The 18,842-nt window shown below is 55.0% G+C and overlaps 7 protein-coding genes across 7 annotated transcripts; 2 read left to right on the forward strand and 5 right to left on the reverse strand.

Annotated features, from left to right (window-relative positions):
* Positions 1-2,711: 2,711 nt before the first annotated feature.
* CGCS363_v003806 (Dihydrosphingosine 1-phosphate phosphatase) lies at positions 2,712-4,741 on the reverse strand (the record flags this gene model as incomplete). The annotated part of the gene is made up of 4 exons (XM_036635655.1): positions 2,712-2,794; positions 2,869-4,127; positions 4,183-4,399; positions 4,528-4,741. 4 exons carry the CDS (start codon positions 4,739-4,741, stop codon positions 2,712-2,714), a joined length of 1,773 nt encoding a protein of 590 aa, XP_036499163.1.
* Positions 4,742-6,683: 1,942 nt separating this feature from the next.
* On the forward strand, positions 6,684-7,967 carry oar2 (3-oxoacyl-[acyl-carrier-protein] reductase; the record flags this gene model as incomplete). Its single annotated transcript, XM_036635656.1, has 5 exons — positions 6,684-6,998; positions 7,143-7,320; positions 7,427-7,513; positions 7,623-7,715; positions 7,819-7,967. 5 exons carry the CDS (start codon positions 6,684-6,686, stop codon positions 7,965-7,967), a joined length of 822 nt encoding a protein of 273 aa, XP_036499162.1.
* A 65-nt stretch (positions 7,968-8,032) lies between these two features.
* On the reverse strand, positions 8,033-10,468 carry uba2 (Ubiquitin-activating enzyme E1-like; the record flags this gene model as incomplete). The annotated part of the gene is made up of 5 exons (XM_036635657.1): positions 8,033-8,336; positions 8,386-8,732; positions 8,788-9,792; positions 9,851-10,021; positions 10,178-10,468. 5 exons carry the CDS (start codon positions 10,466-10,468, stop codon positions 8,033-8,035), a joined length of 2,118 nt encoding a protein of 705 aa, XP_036499161.1.
* A 981-nt stretch (positions 10,469-11,449) lies between these two features.
* On the forward strand, positions 11,450-12,603 carry CGCS363_v003809 (Queuosine salvage protein; the record flags this gene model as incomplete). Its single annotated transcript, XM_036635658.1, has 2 exons — positions 11,450-12,377; positions 12,431-12,603. The coding sequence occupies 2 exons, from the start codon at positions 11,450-11,452 to the stop codon at positions 12,601-12,603; spliced, it is 1,101 nt and encodes a 366-aa protein (XP_036499160.1).
* A 231-nt stretch (positions 12,604-12,834) lies between these two features.
* Positions 12,835-13,476, reverse strand: cdm1 (DNA polymerase delta subunit 4; the record flags this gene model as incomplete). Its single annotated transcript, XM_036635659.1, has 2 exons — positions 12,835-13,008; positions 13,063-13,476. The coding sequence occupies 2 exons, from the start codon at positions 13,474-13,476 to the stop codon at positions 12,835-12,837; spliced, it is 588 nt and encodes a 195-aa protein (XP_036500128.1).
* Positions 13,477-13,936: 460 nt separating this feature from the next.
* Positions 13,937-17,431, reverse strand: rec14 (Meiotic recombination protein rec14; the record flags this gene model as incomplete). The annotated part of the gene is made up of 3 exons (XM_036635660.1): positions 13,937-14,307; positions 14,359-14,904; positions 16,843-17,431. The coding sequence occupies 3 exons, from the start codon at positions 17,429-17,431 to the stop codon at positions 13,937-13,939; spliced, it is 1,506 nt and encodes a 501-aa protein (XP_036499548.1).
* A 617-nt stretch (positions 17,432-18,048) lies between these two features.
* CGCS363_v003812 (putative 54S ribosomal protein L32) lies at positions 18,049-18,502 on the reverse strand (the record flags this gene model as incomplete). The annotated part of the gene is made up of 2 exons (XM_036635661.1): positions 18,049-18,095; positions 18,154-18,502. 2 exons carry the CDS (start codon positions 18,500-18,502, stop codon positions 18,049-18,051), a joined length of 396 nt encoding a protein of 131 aa, XP_036500350.1.
* Between the last annotated feature and the right edge of the window lie 340 nt (positions 18,503-18,842).

An 18,842-nucleotide genomic window follows, 5' to 3' on the forward strand; every position in this document is an offset into this window, starting at 1 on the left:
CCTCCGAGGTGTTGGTTGGTGCGACTCTGCAGCGCACCTTGGGGGGAAAAAGCTCCAGACTAGTTCCAAGGGCGAATGAAAATTTCAGACCCGTGAATTTGAGATGCAGGTCGATGGATGTCTTCCAATAATGTCGTCAAAAGACGGAAACTTGGGTAGGAAATGAGTCGACTTTCTGGCCCGATTCGAAGACGTCGAGAAAGCTGCACATCATCGGGCAGATGCGGCTGCTGCAGTGGGGAGAAAGAGGTTGCGCCTTCGCTCCCCGATTATCCTGCCTCAAGGTACCTGACCGAGCCCATGAACCGTCCAAACGAACAGTCATCAGTCACCTCAGTCAGTGAGGTGCAGGTGGTGGCCCCCTTGGGCGCTTCCCCTGGAAACTCCTCCCTCTTCGCTCCTCGCTTACCTCGATGAATTCCTCGCTTGTCCCGATTAGATCTGCGCTAGACCAAAGCTGGCAGGCTTCTGCGTGCCTTAGGCGATAAGGCACTTACAGAATCCGGCACCGGAAGCCCAAATGACGTCGCCCTTTTGGGTCAGAAGCCCGCAAATTTGAAAAGCAACTGCAGCTTTCGCAGACCGTTTGATTGCAGTTTTATGCGCCGCCTCTATTTTCGAGGCCACAACGACAAGTCAACATAATGGGTTGCAAGTGCCCCATTTCAAGGAAGCGAAGATGATGGTCCTCAGTGAAGGCCCCCCAACCTCAGAGGTACCAGAAAGCTCTGAGGAGAGGACGAGAGGGCAGAGGGAGGAAGCGAGAGAGAGGATGTCGAAGAGGTTGAAAGTGGTGCAGACAGTCGCTGGCAGGATTGGTCGCAACTTGCTTCGCTGTTGTCGATTGCTCAAAAGGCGGTTGGCGATTCGGATCTCTGCAAAAGTCCCATTTGGAAACGAAGACTTCTGCGGTTACGTCCTCGTGGGTGTCAATATCGCCAGGCTCGCCATTGCATTCCGCGTATCGGTGTTCTGTCCTGACAGCTGCCACTGGTGTCGTAAGAATGCTTTGTCTGGATAGCTGCAGTCGCGGCGTCGGTGTTCCGTCCCAGGCGTAGTGGTACCGCGGCAAACATTAGCCAGGGGTAAGTCACCGACTGTGGGAAACATCGCGCCGGGAACCCAATCGAACCTCGCGAAAAGCTTCATCCAATGGAACCAAGCATCGGGATCTGATAATCTGGCATGGCACGGAGGCTCGGCACCCCCCAGTCCAGCCCTACGGACTGGATCACCCGCAGCGGATCGTCCGATGATCTTCCCCAGCTGTCTTGGGGGCCGAGTAGGCTGCTGGGCATGTTCCCTCGGAATCCGTGGGTTTTGGCAGTGGCCTTACTGCTGCTTCGTTTTTTAGGAGGTGCCGCCTGTCATCAGTCTCGTCCCGAACGCACCTGTTGCTAGGTTACGATGAGAAAAAGCAAACTTCGTGGTCCTGGTCCCAGAGTCACTTTGTCTTGGTCGTAACCCCCTGAGGCGGACCAACCCGCCAGACGCCCATCGCCAGCTCCGCACTTCATCCTGCGTGAGGGGGAATCAACGGGGTGATCTGCTGGGCCGCTGGAACCCCACATTGTCGTATCTGACCATGGTTATGGCGTCAACTGCAGTGTCCCAGACGTGGACCTCGTGCTCCACGCAGGTCGGTGGCCCTCAGAGCATGCGTCCTCACCGACTAAGTGATGATAATGCCCGCAAGATGATGATATACGCCGCTTGGCAGTCTACGTCTTGATAGTTAGTTTCCGTTGTGTGGTAATGGACTGGCGATAAGAAATACCTGGCTTCAAAGTCCTCCAGCATCGTCAGTGACCCAGATTTGTTAAAAGCCCTCTTCAGATATGAACTGATGACGAGAAAGATGGAAAGAAGGCGAAGGTACATCCAGGATATCGGTCCAGTATCGTCTCTTCGAGGGGTGTGAAGAGGCCAGCACCGAGGAGGTGAGATCAGACTCGAGGAACAAAGATGTTATCTCTCTCATCTGGGGCCATCAAGGTACTTGGATATGGCGTGGCAGTGCCCTCGTAAACAAGGAGAGACATCTGATTGGCATGATTCTCCCCAGCTTGTGCCATCGACGATGGGCAGGCGGGTGACGACGACGGTAGATGAAGGAGACAAAAAGTGAGGGGATATGCAAAAAGCACGCGCTAGAACTGGCAAGTCAACGTGGCGGTCGTGGGTCTCACCTATCCATTCTCACTCTCTCAGGCATCCAAACGCACGTCTCACAGCCAGCGATCCTCCAGAACCTACAGGTTGACGAGGCAGACCACCCGATGTAACTCGAGATAAAAAGAGGCTTTCCATTCGACTTTGATATCTCTACTGATACACACTCGATTATTACCTGATCCCGGCACCATCTCCCCAAGAACAGGTTTCCCAGAAAAACGCCTAGAACAGGACATGCGCACAAAGGCCAACCTCCCTCTGTCAACAAAGTCCCTCAAAATATCGAAAACCGCCCGGGGTAGATGCAGAAGAATATAGATACGGTCGTGCTTTCGTGAAAATAAAAAATTCTATGCCGTCCCCTTTTCGCAAGGCAAACGGCCCCCTTTTCCATCTTTGGGCGTGGTGAGTCAAGCACCTATCTGCCGATGCATCATGCAAGGAGAAAAGAAAAGTTTCAGAGATGGTATCTTTTCGGTGAGAAACACAAACGCAAGCTCTCCGCGTCCAAGATGACCCGGAAAGAACTGTCCGAATTACGGATTGCGAAGATGGGCAGATCCCATGCCGACCAACTCGAACATGATGGGGATCAGGCCAACGCCCAGCCACGCGATGCCTACGCCAGCTGTCAGCACCTGCACATATAACCAGGATATCCGGATCTTGCGGAAGAGGGTTGCAGCAACGTACCTGTGTAAACCACCAATTTTGTTACGACCTCGACATCGTAACGCACTCGAGGCCGGATGAGACGCAAGAACATTTCCTTCTCGCTGAGCTCGTCCTGCTGGCCGACCGCCAAATCCATCCCTTCCTTCTCCTCGTTTGGACTCGCCAACACGCTGCCAGTGCCCATCATCCGCTCAAAGTCGTTGAGCGTATTGTGGCCCTGCACGCCCGAAGCGGCTCCCTTCCCCTCCCAGTCTCCGTTCTTCTCCCGAAGCTCGAACATGCTACCTTTGCTTTTAACACTACCATTGCTGCCGATGCTCTCACGCCGCCTACGCTCGCGGTAGGCGAGCGTCTCGTAGGCGTCAGCAGCACTCTGCGGACCGATTGATACGGACCGACCGCGCGTGGTCGGGTGACGGATGGACTGGACAACACGGGGAAAGTCCCTGACTGAGGGGATGAGGGTATCCATACGAGATCCTGGGTCGACAGTCTCGTACTTGGACGCAGGGGTGAAGAATCGTCTGGGAAGATTCATGTCAACCTTTTCCAGGAGACGGAAGATGTGTGGCAGGCCCTTGAGCAACGTAGGTTTCATAACCTCTCGCCAGACGAAAATGACTAGTACACCAAAGATGACCCGAGCGAGGACGACGTGCCAGCCCAGAGCATTGAGGTCAATGGATTGGACGCTGTGAGCATTACCCCCAAACGAGTCCAGCGAGGTACGACCGTACATCCAGGTTCCGATTTCCAGGCCAATCACGACACCGGCAAAGGCCACACTGTCGTCAAAGCAGGGACAGTCGTCCGCTGGCTCGGGGTGTATTCTGACGAGCGCAATGATGATCAGAGCAGCAATGGCGGGTGCCCACCAGGAGCTGCTGTGCATATACGCATCCAAAGCCGGGCCATAGTGGAACTCAACCAGAGAGATGGCGGCGCCCAGGACGGATCCCACAACGACGTCGGTGAATCCATGCATGCCGCAGTACAGACGACCGAAGACGATGGAGATCGCGTAAAAGTACGACAAGCCTTCGAGGAGGTTCTTGGTTGTGTCTGGTAGCACCGTATCAGGGCTTCGAAGCACCAGAATTCCATATACAGCCACGGACACAGCATTTGCGCTGTGCGTCGAAGGGAATCCATATTCTAGAGCAGCGGAACCGGACATGGTGATTCGATGTAAGGGCGGGGACAGAGGTCGCGGGAGAGAGAACAGATCCTTGATGAAACCAGTGAAGAAGACGCCCTCGGCGAGAATGTGAATAACACTGTCAAATAGTCAGCTGGCTGCATCCGTTATATGGAAACTTAAGATATCCTCACCCTTTGCCGAAGGAGGCGTAGCCGCACCAGAAGAGCATGGGCAGGCCGATCATGAAGAAGGTATGGGTACCGAGGTTCGCCGTGATCGCAAAATAACTATCGAGCCAAGGTGTGCGCATCGTCTCCTGCAAGTAAGCCAAGTACGGCGTCTCCCATCGGATCAGCGGCAGCATCCACTGGCGCAGTCGGTATCGCCATCTCGGCAGCGCCCTCTTATCTGTGAAGAAGCATAATGTCAGCTCAGGCCGTCATTACTCGCGATCCAACAGCCCCGCTCTCTCCAGGCGGGTCGCAAGACTCCTGGCCACGGCAGACAGCTGAACCAGACGACAGAGTGTAGCTTACAGTGATCCAGGCTCCTCAGTCCGGCGTCGGGCGCGTCGCTGGGGCTCTTGACGACGTTGATTGTAGGTGGCGGCGGCGGCGCAGTAGGCAACTCGGGGAAGGCATCGAGCTTCTCGGCATACGGGTCTCTGGGCGAGGCGGGGTTTGGCGCCGATGCGGCGCCATTGGTATGACCAGACATCAGGCGTTGTCGGATGTCGCGATCGTGAGGCATACGGCCATTCGACTCTGGGTCGGAGGGTTGAGCTGGCAGGCGTTCGGTGTGGATCGTGGTAGTTCGGGGTCGGTATTAGGCGGGCGGCGACGGGCAGTCTGGCTACCTAGGGTGGTGGTGGACGAGGACTCGGAGGTGATGCTTCTGCGATTGCACGACGCCTCGGCAGGAGACTTTGCATTTGCTCCGGGAAACGAGCGTGGTAAGGTGACCAGCGTACCGAGGAGTGGCAGTTTTGGGCGCAGATGGAAGAGAGAAAAACGTGTGAGGTATGCAGAGCAGGAAAAAGAGGAAAGGGAAATTTGCAGCTGCAGTAGTGGTGGGATTGCGATGTTGCGTTCGCACCATAATGGACAGGACGTGGAACTGTAACTGGAACCTGAACTGGAACCACTGGCGTGGTGGTGGTGGTGTGGGAGGTACTTGCCGCAAGGTACCTCGACACCTCCAACGTTCGTTGGAACCAACCGAGGCGCCGGGTTGTCGTCTGCATACCTGACCTATCTAGGTTCGTTACACGGGTGCCCAAGGTACCTTACCTTGGAGACGGGAGGTACAGCAATCATATGCGAAACGGCCTCTAGCGTTAGCGGCGACTACGACCGCAGAGGCAGCTCTCTTAGACGTCACAGAAGAACAATCAATCAATCAGGTTGCATCCAATCCGCTAACTAGCGACAGGCACAGCGATGCGACGGGCCCCATTGTCATTCGCTGCATCGCTCCACGTCCTAGAATCGACAACGACAGCGGGGCCTATCTTAGCTTCCCAGCCCGCTGTTGCCAATCGTCTTTGGCAGATTCAGATGCAAAGTCGACGGTACTTTTCCCCAAGGTATCTACTTCGGGAGGCCACACAGGGATCACTCCAGAAGACTTTAACCTCCCAAGAGGTGTCCGTACTGAGTAGAAATGGTCCGTCTAACCGTTGCGGGTGGGCGCATGTGGACGCGAGACGGGAGCTTCAAGCCTCATCCGCGCCAGACATGTGCCTCACTTACTTTTCACCATCTATCTGGGTAGCCCGAGGAGGTACTCATTCCACACTTCGCCCCCGCTTCACACAATCTCCAAGAGATCAACAGAAAGATATCCTCATTTCTATCCTCCCAACACCATGAATAGATTAGACCTCGAATACTCAAGGCGAGGTGGAGTACAATGACGGTCAACTCAGCAGACGTCTGTCTCACCATCTGAGAGCTAGAAACATGGGATCGAAGAATCCAGACGGAAAGCCACAAAGACCTCGGAATCAGATTCCTTCTCCAGCAATGCCAGAATTGAGACACGCAAATAATGCCATTATCATCCTCCGCCCAAACTCCCCCTCAACGCCCGGCCAAGCAAGACCCCCGAAACCAGGTCCATCCCAGTCTCTTGGAGAAGCTGAAAGCCTCCTGTCTTGTTGCTACTCGTGTCTCTTTCCCCCCACCCTGCGATTTCAGATTGCGCATGTTGCATTGAATCAGCTTCGGCGTCCGAGAGCTTCAAGAAGGATCAACAAGAGCTCTCTTGCTGTCCCTCTTGCTTTCTTCCACTCCCCGCCCAACCTTAGGTGCTGGTGAACAAACCGAAAACGGCCAATACGACATTCTGACTTCACACATCTTCAGCCTTTCAACCTTGTCCATCTTCCACCTCGGGACATTCTTCCATCCCTTCCTCGCTTCCACCCCACCAACACCAAAATTTAGACTCAGACACACACCCCACACCTCCATCCAGTGCCGTGTCCCGCCTCAACCCAGAGAGCTTCCCCCCGTCTTCGTAAACGTCTCCATATCCATCAAACCAAACCAGCTCATTCACACACGCAACCCGTAACCCGTAACCCCCAGCATCCCGAGTACTGCGTAATATACGGGCAACCTCAATCTTCCCAAACGGCAAGCTCACGCGCCGCGTACCATTGACGCATCCACCCATCCCTCCAACAGCAATGTCCGGCACCCTCCTCCCCCTCCGCGCCCGCCATGCCCTCATCACCGGCGCATACGGCGGCATCGGCGCCGCGATCGCCGCCCGCTTCGCCGCCGAGGGCGCCCTTGTGACCCTGCTCGGCCGCAAGGAAGACAAGCTGCGCGAGCTCTGCTCCCAGCTCCCACCCTTCCGGGACACCCGACTCGCCCCCCTCACCGCCGCATCCAATACCAACACCCGTCCATCTCTGGACGAGAAGCCCCCCGCGCACTCGTACGCCGTCATGGATGTATCCGCCCAAGGCCGCGATGAAGCCGTACTGGACGACATCTGGGTTCGACCTCCCCCTCTCTTTCTTATTTCTTTCCTTTCAATGCATCATGGCAGAAGCCATATATATCTCTTGCTTCACTAGCTAGCTAGACAGCCTCATTCGCGTGTCGTCATCCACTAACAGAGGAAAATGCGTCGCCCACAGAAACGGACGGGCCAGATGGACGTCCTTGTCAACGCCGCGGGTATTGCGCAATTCCAGCTGTTACAGAATACCTCACCCCAAGCCGCCAGCGAGCTCCTCGACACCAACCTCATGGGAACCATCTTCATGTCGAGGTACATGGCCCAGCGCATGAAGCGCAGGCGCGCCGACAGGGATTGTAAGTCATGGCATACTTGCCACATAATCGATCCGATCGCACCCGCACAGAGTGTGCCTTTGCAAAGCACTGAGCAACCCAGCTGACTTGCTCCTGAACCTTTTAGCATGCATTATCAACGTTGCGAGCTTGCTCGCCGAAAAGGGCAGCCCCGGCACCAGCGTGTACGCAGCTTCGAAAGCTGGCATTATTGGTATGTTTTATTTTTCTGTTTGGCTTCGTTCCTCATCGCACGTCTCCGAGAGGTCTATCTGTTGCCTCCTCGCCCCGTTTGACGTGGACCAAATCTAATCTGCCGAAAGGTCTCACCCACGCTCTCTCCGTTGAGCTGGGGCCACTGCGAATCAGGACCAACGCCATAGTTCCCGGCTACATAGAAACCAATATGCTTGCCTGTAAGAAACATATCCTCGCCCTATTTCTTATCCGCAAGCTAGGCTTCCGAAACCCCAGTAACCAATGTTCCTGATCAGAACGGTGCTAATATACAAATTACAGCAATGTCGAGAGAACCCCTCGAAAAGCGAATCCCACTTGGGCGGCTGGGTAGACCTGATGAGGTAGCAGACGCCGCCGTCTTCCTGGCCCAAAACACCTACGCCAATAACTGCGTCCTCAACCTGGATGGTGGGCTAAGTGCAGTCTGACGAGCTAGAGCTCCCTAGGTTGTGGAGGGACACCCCTGGCTTCAAATCAACAGACCCTTGCAATATCAGTCGTCAATGACGATGGCTCCACCCGTAGAATCATCTACGAGGACCACATCATCACTGCTGCTAGTTGTTGCGACCTTGGCTTTCTTAGCCTCGATCGGCTCATCTCCATCGTCAGGCCGCGGCCGCTTGAGGTTTGGCGATTCCTCCGAGACATCCAGCGAGTGCTTGCCGTTCTGCTGGCTTGTACCGTTCGACTCTGCCGCCGCCGGCGCAGGTGTCTCCTTCTTTGGCTTACGAGGGATCTCGGGTTTTTGATCCGCGGTCATGCCCTTGACGGGCTTGTCCTCGAGAGGCTCCTTGCTGCAAGGGGTTAGCTAAGATTCAAGGCCATTGCATCAGGGGGACGCACGATTCTTGTATGCTGATGACAACATTGACAAAAGGCTCATCGTCATCCTCATCAATGACAGTAAGAAAGGTGTCTTCGGTGATTCCGAGCTCGCTGAGCTTCTTGGACAGGTTTTCGGTCTCATCAGGGTCGTAAAGGGGGCCAGCATCGTTGTTCAAGGCGAACTCCTTGTCGCCGTAGCCAAGCTCAAGGCGCACAAAGTCTTCAACGAGGTCCTTCAACGTGGCTCTAGACATGTCGACGGAGACAGTCGTCTGGTAAACGCTGCAGACTGGGCATTCCGGGTTAGGGGCCCGGTACTTGGTCGCATTGAGCAGACGAGCAGGGTTGTGAGGGGAGATGAACACCTATACAGACATTAGACCGCGACTCCAATCACCGCTGGAGAAGACAAAACTTTACCTCCTTAGTATTAGTGTATTCACCCTTCAGGACTTTAAACGACTGAAGGACACACAGACCAGCAACGATGGCATTAGTCGTTGCAATCGCCGGGATGATGTTGCCTGCCATTTGCTTGATGTCGAAACGAGACTTGCGCTCGATGCCGAAAATGGAAGAGCGGATGTTGGCGCTTGCCGTCACGAAATCCAAGGTGTCCTCGTCATCCTTGTCAAAGGTGATCAGAGGTTCGGCTCCTCCGTTTTGGTGCGCCTTCTTCAGCTCTTGCATACGCTTGCTAAGACGATCCAAGCTGTCGACGAAGACGGCAAAGTTCTCCTCCAAGCTCCACACCTTCTGGCCTTCCTGCAGGATCGACGCCTTCGCACCCGAAGCTTCAGTAGACTGCTCCAACAACTTCTTGTAGTCAAGCGGCTCAGGCTTTCTCCTCGACTTCCACATGTCCTCCATCGATGCCAGTCGCACAATGTCGCTGTTGTAGACCTTGTCGAAGAGAAGTTGGGGGAAGGCCTCAGTACCCAAAGCGTCGCGAATGGCGCGCAGGGCAGCGGCCTCCTTCTTCAGCTCCTCAATTTCCTTTGCGTTGTCGGCATCGGCTGAATTATCGAACGCGGACTCGTCCTCGCTGGCGCCAAAGATCTCGCTGAGAAGATAGCTCTTGCCCCACACGATGCAGTGGATGGGCTGGCTTGGCGTGCTTCGAATCGTGCAGACAGGGAAGGACTTTGGCGTCTCCTTTGGGGTGCAGTCGTAGCATGCCGTAACACCCTTCTTGATGACCTGGACATTGCCGTTGAATCCTGTGGTACCACTCTCAATCAGGGGCACATCCGCCGCCAAGCACATCCTGTTCACGTGCCGTCTGGCCTCGAGATTGTCGAGCGCATTGAAGACGATGTTGAAGTCTTTGAACCATCGGGTGTTGAACTGAGAGTCTTTGATGTTCGCATGGTGCGCGACGATCTTGACCTTGGGGTTGAAGGCCTGCGCAGCATCTTTGGCAACCTATCGACCTGTTAGCAACGCGAGACCTGACACTTGGCTGCTACGCCAGGAAACCTACCAAAGCCTTGGACTTCTTGATGTGCTCGTGTCTGAAGAGGAATTGACGGTTGAGATTGCTCAAGTCGATGGTGTCCAGGTCGACAACGTGGATCTCGCCGTAACCGGTGAGCACGAGGTTCTTGAGGAGTTCGCATCCGATGCCACCAGCTCCGACCATCAACACGCGCGCCTGCGTAGCCATGATTAGCTCAATTGTCACTTCAATTGCATCCGACAGCACTTCTGCATGATTCGGCAAGTTTATGGGACAAAAATGGAAGTCGTGGGATGGGTGTTGCGATGGAAGGAAGATCGCGTGGTCTGATGCGCCGGGGCCACGACGTACCTTCTTGACGTTTGCGTTGAGCGAGCCGCCGAGCGACTGCTGGTAGAACTTATCACGCCGGGGAACGGCAATCGGTTTCTGAGCTGTTTGCGCGGGAGGCTGCGCTGCAGGTGCGGCGGCGGGTTGCTGTTGCTGTTGTGCGGGCTGCTGCTGCTCTTGAGGTTTTGGTGCGGTGGTCGTCTCTGTCGCTGTCGCCGCTGCCGTTGCCGTGGTCGTCGCGAGGGGCGCGGTCGGTTCCGCGGTGGTTGCCGCAGGTGCAGCTGCTGCGTCTGCTGCAGTGTTGGAATCCATCGTTTCCGCGCGATGGTGTCGGTCGTTTTTCGGTCGGGAAAGAGTCAATGGAGATGATGAAGAAAAGGACGAGATCGGAGGTGCGGTAGCAAGCGCGAAGGTGGGTGTAAGCTTGCAGCCGCGCTAGGTGGGATGGGATGAGGGCGGTTTCAGTGCGAAGCAAGGCTGCACAGAGGAAGGCAGGTTGAGGTTTTCCCAGAGGTCAGCGGGAGGAATGATCGCCCTGATCAAGGTTCCAGCCAATACCGGCAGCCGGTGACGAGATCGTGCAGGGATTCGAGCTGTAGCTTCCTTGGGGAATTGCCGCGCTCGTGCTGCGATTGGTCTGAATGAGTACATTAAGCGGATCCCTCCCGCTCGCTTGCACTCTGAGGTGAGCTCACTGACGAGCGCTGTAACCTCAGCGGCTTGGTGCATCCTCTGTCCACTGTGAAACGCTGGACTGATGCCTCCAGGGCTGCCCTGACACGGCACGTTGCCTTAGGTTAGGTGTCCACCACCGATCGTTCGTCAGGCCTCCACCGGTTCCTGGCAGTGCCTTTGGAAGCTGATGTACAGCCCCTTTCACATGGCAATCAGCCGATTGCGCGAGTTTCCCATTCTGCGCAGCGAATATACGGTGTTGGAAAATAACTGGACGATGGGATTGTACGAGACCCCTCCAAGGCCCTCACTCCTAGGATGATCGCCGCCTGCAATAGAGCGGTGATCCAACAAAAAACAAACGGGTCAGTGCAGCTGTATGGGGCGTGGGCTCTCTGCCTCTACCGCCTAGGCCAAAGTTCAAACCTGCGTCGTCCCCTCAGTGAAAGAATTGCAGAGTCGTCGCCCAGAATCAGGATCACCCAGGTGCAGCATCCACAGCGGCCGTATTCGTGCAGCATACGAAAAAGGCAAGTCGCATTTGGGCCAAAGGAGAAGCCGCATCTGCAAGAGGCACCAGCCACGCCGGGACAAGTCAGGGGCAGAAACATCGCAGCCATGTCCGACGACGAGGCCGACCCGGAGCTTTTGGCTCTCCTCCGCCAGCACTTTCAGAAGAAGCTCAACGTCGACGATGACCCTGAGACGGGTGTCCTCGAAGGGGCCGAGTACGTCTACGACAACTCCATCGATGTCTGTATCGACATGAGGGCGACCAAGCGTGCTGCTGCCACAATCTACGCCCAGATGGAGCAGAAGCAGTACTCGACGGCCACCTGGGCCGAGCACGAGCTGCATCCTAAGACCAAAGACGACAGCACCGCCGCCTTCATCTTCACTATGGATCTGCTTAACTTCTGCTTCTGGTCCGAGAAGCCAGAGGATGAGCGGTTCGCCGTCGAGTACCGCGGCAAGACCTGGACTGGCTACTGGAGCATGGTCGCTTCGCTGCAGAGGGCTCTCGAAGAGGGCATCCCCATCACGAGCTCTGACTTTTGGCAGAGCGAGGATGAGTGTAACATGGAGCTCATGAGGCACGTGTTCAGATCCAAGACGGAGGAGGAGATGCCTCTGCTCGAGGAGCGCCTGACTTGCCTCCGTGAGGCTGGCACCGTCTTGTATGAGAGGTACAACTGCAGCGTCACAAAACTCATCGAGGCCGCCAACGGCTCTGCGGCAAGGCTTGTCAACCTTCTCGCCCGCGATTTCGACTGCTTCCGTGATGAGCACGTCTTTGAGGGCCGCCGGAAGCCGGTGCGATTCCTCAAGAGGGCTCAGATCCTGGTAGCGGATATCTGGGCCTGCTTTGGCGGTGAAGGCATCGGCGCCTTCCGGGACATTGACAAGATCACTATGTTTGCCGACTACCGCGTCCCGCAGATCCTCAACACCATGGGCTGTCTGTACTATAGCCCTTCGCTGGCGACGGCTATCAACTCCAAGCGGGTTCTAGAGAGCGGGGCGAGATGGGAGCTGCAGATGAGAGGTCAGTTGAAATACGCTACTAGCCCGAGGGCTCAGATGCTAACTCTGGAATAGCATGCAGTATCTGGTGTGTCGAGTTGATCAAGCGGGAGATCCAGAAGGACCATCCCGGTACGAGTGTCAACGCCATTTTGATTGATTTCTTTTTGTATGATACCATGAAAGAGTTGGAGGCTGCAGGCACCGAGACGGTGAACCATCACAGAACGAGGAGCATTTGGTACTGAGCTACTTCAGACCATATGGAGAAGACTTCTTATGCACCTTCAGTGGAGGTTTAATTACAGACGTTGACTTTCGTGCCGAGCACGTTTTCTTTGACTATTCTACAGCTTAATTCTCATTCCCATGCCTCGTATACTCGTGATGCGAGACGGTTCTCAAGCCAGTTCAACTCCAAACGCCAGTAGCTTCGTAATAATATAATCGGTCATTCCCGACCTGGAGCACACGTTTGCTCACATAGATCCAACGGCAGTAGAGTTCATGAGCTCATCCATATGAGCTCGCTCAATGTTAGAAGTGCCCTTCTTCTCCTCCTTGAGCAGGACCGCGAGCACCTCGATAGGCGGGTTCAAGCCAAGCCTGTCGGCCCGCTCCCAACGCTTCATGCGCTGCAGACCAATACACGGCTACGCAATTGTCAGCGTTCCCACTCCAACATACCAGCTCAAGAAATGACTTACACCATACTGCGAGCTGACATCAAAGTACCGCAGCACCTTCTCCGCCATGGTCACATCCTTCTGGTGAACCCGGGGCGCGATGCGCTCAGCCTCGATCGACTTCCAGTACTTGTTGATCTGCGCATCGCTAATCTTCTCAGCGTGGATGACAGCCTCCGACTTCACGGGGACCTCTTCCTTGACTTCCTCATCCTCCTTGGTCTCGGGCTCGTCAACCTGGATCTCATCGACCTGCACAGCTTCCTCCTTCTTGGCCTGCTCGGCCCTCTCGACAGCGGAGCCGAGGACGGCCGCCTTCTTCAGATCCTTCGGGACCGGCTTCGAGACCTTGTGAGAGAAGCTGATGGTCGACTGGCCCCGAGCCGGACCGGGTCGGGCTCGGGCGCCGCCTGTTGATCTCCGAGTTGTGGGCATTGTGGATGTTGGTTGTCACTGGTGACCGGGGTAGTGAGTGGCTGTCGAAGTCGTATGGGCGCAGTAGGTCGGATATTCGTCGCAATGATGCTCTTAATGTTGCAGAAACAGATGTATGGTAGTTCTGATAGAGATCACTTCAAGTAATGTCACCAATCGCAGTCGTCGCAATGCGCTCGTTGATCTCATCCGGATGTGAAAGTGAATGACGAAAGAGGGAAGGAGACAGGGGCCTAAATTTTGGCGGGGCAACGCGAGACTGGTACGAAGGCACGTGCGCGCTATCCCTTCTACGGTGCCCAGAGGCGATGATCACTGTATTTGACACTGTCCTCTCTGTCTTCATTTCAGCATGTCTATTGTCTGTCTTTGCCATTTAACGCTATATATCGCAGAAACTGCATAGCTTGCCGGGGTATCTGAGATGCACACCAGCCTTTTGTATCGTCCCACTGCCCCTCTACGCTCCAGTGGCCTCTCTGTAAAACGAGATGCTCCTGTTTGCTCCGGCAGTGCAGAACATCTCACTCCTTCCGGTCTTGGGAAGCCACTTGACAGACCACAGTGCCTTATCCGTCTCGCTGTGCGTAGCTACGCAGGCATAGCGCTCGACTGACCAAACCTTGACCTTGCCGTCCATCGCTCCGCTCAGAAGGTATTCGCCGGTGTCGCTCCAGTCAATGGACGTGATCCACGAAGAATGGCCAGTCAGGTTACCGACTTGCTCGCCGTGCTTGAGATCGTAAATGGCAATGATGGAGGAGTCGCCAGCGGCCGCCAGTCTCGTGTTGCCTGGAGAGAATGCCACCGCGCGAACGGGCTTGGCCAATCCTGTTCATGGGTCAGCTGGGAGGTCTCGAAGGAGAACATATGGGTCCATACCAGGCAGAGAGGACGCAAGCCGACCGGTGTCATTGTTGAAGAGGTACACGGAACCGTTCTGGTGTCCGCTCGCAGTGAACTTTCCGTCTCTGCTCAAGTCGACCGACATGCCGAAGCTGCCCGAGCCAGGGCTTCCCGTCTCATACTCCCGGATCTTGGGCGTTCCCTCTTCGCCAATGTCCCACACGTTTATCCGGCCGTCATATGTTGTACCTGCCAGGAACTTGCCGTCCTCGCTGAGCGCAATGGCCCATGTCTCGCCCGCCTTGGAGTTCTGATCGGTGACCTCCGAGTGAAGCTTCCAATCACCCGTGTCCTTGTCAACGACCCAGACCTTCAGCTCGCCGGCAAAGCCCGCGCTGGCAGCTACACGGCCATCACGCGAGGTGCAGATGTGGTGACAGCCGAGCTTGTGGGCACCGCTGATGGACTGTGTGATGGGGATCGCAGGGTCGGCGGTGTTGTGGGCATGAAGGGTCGAAGAACCGCTGGCCGAGAGAACGGCTCGGGGTGTAGCAGCGAGCCCGAAGATGTCGGTTATGTGGGCTGAGAGTGTGTTAGCTAGGCTGCGTGACGAACAAGTGGAAGCTCCTCAGAGCTTCAAGCTTCACGGATGTCGCACCATTGTCCACAGTGTGTGTGGTCAGGTATTGTTTAGACTATCTCAGTCAGCTCAAGTTTGGCAGATGTTCGTTCAGAGTTCGCCTACCATGGCTGCCAGTCCATGTGAAGCTTGTGCCGCTGTGGAGGGTACGCGGTTGCGTATGGGAAAGTTGCGACCGCGATGTGAACGGGAAGGTGGGGGCTGACATCACACATTTGCGAAGAAAGACCCCTGCAGTGGGCTTTTTGGCAGGGAGGGGCAATTGAGGGGCGCCACCAACAAATACCACGACCCATGCATGCTCAACCGCAACAACTTCATGTCCATTGAGTTACCATCCAAAGAATATTCTCTTCATTTTGTGTAGTGACAAGAGATAATTTCCGAAAACTAATTACCATGAAATTCATGCAAGTAGTAAACCATATTAACCATCCGATCCTTCTTTTGTTATGTATCTAAATAGGTGGGGGGGGAGTCGACGAAATATTAAAGGACTACTTCGACCATCTCGACAATTCCTCCAAAATCAGAACCCTTTAAGGCTATTGATAGTAATCAGCTGGCTTAACGTCCTCGACTAATATGGATCAAGTCCTTGATGGAACCCCGACCATGAGCGGTTGCATGCCTCTCTCCCAGAAGACGCTCCCACGGAAAAGGCAGCTTGTTGGCCAAGGCTAGCTCAGAGGGAGTTTTACCCTGCTCCTGGCCATACTGGCGGGTTCTGGCTTCTATGTCAGCTCCTCTACTCAGCAAAAGCTTGACCAATGGTGTTCTCTTTTGAACGCAAACGCTCGCAAACGCGCGACACGGTGGGTGCTGCGGTGGTGCCTGTGCACAAACATGGTGTAATGGAGTCCACCCATTGGCGTCGAGGCCATTGGCATTCGCCCCGAAATTGATGAGCAGTCTTGCAGTTGCTTCGTCGTAAGTGTTGCGCGACAGCTCGTGTAGCGGCGTGAGGCCCTGCAGATCTCTCAGCATCGGGCTGGCGCCCCCCTTGAGCAGTTCCAGGACGATTTCGTATAGGCCATCCTCATCATCGACCATGGAACATGCGTAGGTCAGCGGAAGGTGCCCATCTAATCTTCTATCAGATCTAAAGCCTTGGGGAACTGGTCCTAACCAACAGCGAGCATTTGGGTCCGCGCCCTCTTGGACGATCAAGCGCACTGCTTCTGGGTTCAGCCCTCGAACGGCCTTGATCACCGGAGGCACTCTCATAGATGTCTCCCCGTCAAGGTGGGAAGAGAGGATTGGCAGTCTATGTTCGTGCAAAAAGTCGAAGACTTCCCGGATTCTGTAGCCAGCGTATGGGATCTCGTCACAGTCAAGTCTGGATTGCGGGTCGACCGGGTTCAGGGAGTCAAAGCTTGGGATGCAATGGCAGTTGTCGTGCCTCTGATGCTTCGAAAGAAGAACGCGCGCCTTCGCATGGCACTCGAAAAGGGGAAGTTCAATGGGTACCTTCCAGTTGAGCTGTGGAACTCTGCAATGCGACATGTGTGCCAGTACTGGATTTAGGAGTGACTCTGGTCCCATCTCAAAGTGCGCTCGATTGTCGAGGAGAAACTTCACAGTTGCTGGACCTACCGTCTGTGTACACAGGGCGAGGCCGAGAGGGTTCCAGTGTTGTACGGGCAAGGAAGGTAGGTGAAGGTCCTGGCCGGGGCATTGTATAAATCCGAATTTCTGGTTGACGCTTGCGCCGTGTTGGATGAGGCTCCTGAGAACCTTGACGCGATTATGTTCCGTCAAAAGAGACCCCCCAAACGAGCTGTGAGTAAAGTAGTCGAGCGCTCCCTGCATTGGCGTAATCCCACACTCATCGCAAGTCAAGAGACTTGGACAGTCAACTCTGTGAGAGCAAGACTTACAGAGTATTTCTCCCAGTCCGGGTTCCGGTCTGGCAGCCCAGTTAGCATCAGCTCCTTTTGAAAGAAGCCATTCGACAGCTTCAGGATGCCCGCCGCGAATGGCAGTCAGTAATGGCGTCCAGGCACTGCGTACGGGCTTTTTCTCATAGAAGAGCGTGCAGCATACGGAGTTGTTCGACCAAGCAGGGCCGCCGTCGAAGCGGCCACATCGACAGTAGCTGTTGGCATGATAGTCGTCGACATCATCGTACACCCAGTTTAACGGTGCTCCGGCCAGAAATGCGTCTTCCATCGTCCGGGTCAGGCCGTGGAAAGCGCCCCAACGAAGAGCGTACCAGTCATCTTGACCACTTTGGGTGTACAGGGTCGGCTGGAGCATGTCGTATAGCCTCGTGCATGATAGCGTCAGGTTTTTGAGGTCTCGAATGCCGTCTCGAAGATTTGTCCTGTGGAGTGTGTAGCCAAAAGGCAACCGCAGATGCGACTTACTGGGAGGGCTAATGTAAGTGACGATTTGGAGAATAATCTCAACCGGAAGGTCTACCAAGCCGGCATATGGATACTTCGTCGCAGTTTTAGCAGTGAACATGGTGTACAACTGTATTGTCTAAGGTGTGGGCTTGGCAAAGAAGGTGTGTTTTGATAATCGATACTGCCGTTGAACTTCCTGTTCACATCGGGAGTTGACCAAGTCAATAATCTTATATCCAGGACAGCATAGTTTCTCACTTGTACAATGCCTTTGTGAGAAATGGTTGCATTGTTTCCAGCACCTCAAAGGCAGTTGTGTCGACCAAAGCATTGTTGGTCGGACAAAGACCTTTCTTGTACTGGCTCGTTGGAAGTGACGGAACACCTCCGAGGTAACAGACACCTGTTTGTTGCCCTGAATGACCCGAAGACGGTCCACCGTGGCTCAAAAGTCCTTCGAAGATGTCGTCTCAGTCGTTTCAGCGTGAACTACCCTCCTTGTAATGTGAGAGTTCGGGTTTGATGGTCTCGACAAGCTGATGGGGCCTCAGAAAGCCGGCTCGATCGGAGACCAGCCCATAGAAGTTCTGCAACAAGTTGGCAAGTCGCCAAGCAGTCACTGCGATTCTGATGTATCGTCTTAAGGTGATGGATTGTCCCGAACGCCGCATGGTGCTACCAGTCGTACACTTGAATATACACGTCTTTTAAAAAGTTACACAGCCCTTTGGCAACTTAGAAGTACTTTCCCGCTTCAAAGTCCTTCCACTGGTTTTGGATCGCTATAACACCAAATGTCAGTAAAGACACCTCCAGAGAGGTCCCAATTTGGCAACTCACATTTCGTACAGGTGGGGCATAAGACGTGCTGCCTCTTGACCTGGCCACATCCAGGACACTTGCACAAAGACTTCACATCCTGCAGCGCCTTTCCAGCCATCTGCCTGTGCCTCTTCTTGGAGTGAGACGTCTTCTTCTTCGGTACTGCCCGGAGTACGGACTCCCAGATGCCGCCGAGCCATGCGGGGATGTTGAGGTTGATTGCGGGGAGGGCGGCGAGCGTCGGGAACATGGGCTGGACGAGCTGGCGGGTGTAGAGAGAGAATATCCTTGCAGACCTGGAGAAGGCTGGCGCGGAGATCTGGGGAAGGATGCGCAGGGGCTGCGCGGTCATCGCAATGGCGGCCATTTCGATATCGTGCGGCTCGAATTCGTCTCGCAGGCGAGGGTGTTCGGAAATGGCAGTTGCTTCGGCGGCCTGTTGCAGAGACGAGCAACCAGATAGTCGATGTTCGATCGTCCGCTCCAACGGGAGGATACTGCTGAGCCTTGGGCGGCGGTCGGTGTCGTTGGTGTCGCGACAGCAGGGCAGTAGCGAGCGCAATAGTGTCACCACTTCACGATTTGAGGCTTCGCTCTGTCGTCCAAGCCGGGAAAAAAAAGACGTGCGACCGGGGGAGCTGTCAATTGAGATTCCCCAACCAATCACAGCTCACGTCGCGCACGGACGCCACTCAACCAATCAACGC

Source organism: Colletotrichum siamense (genome assembly GCF_013390195.1).
Source record: "Colletotrichum siamense strain Cg363 chromosome Unknown KSG_Cg363_contig02, whole genome shotgun sequence".
Lineage (NCBI taxonomy): Eukaryota > Fungi > Ascomycota > Sordariomycetes > Glomerellales > Glomerellaceae > Colletotrichum > Colletotrichum siamense.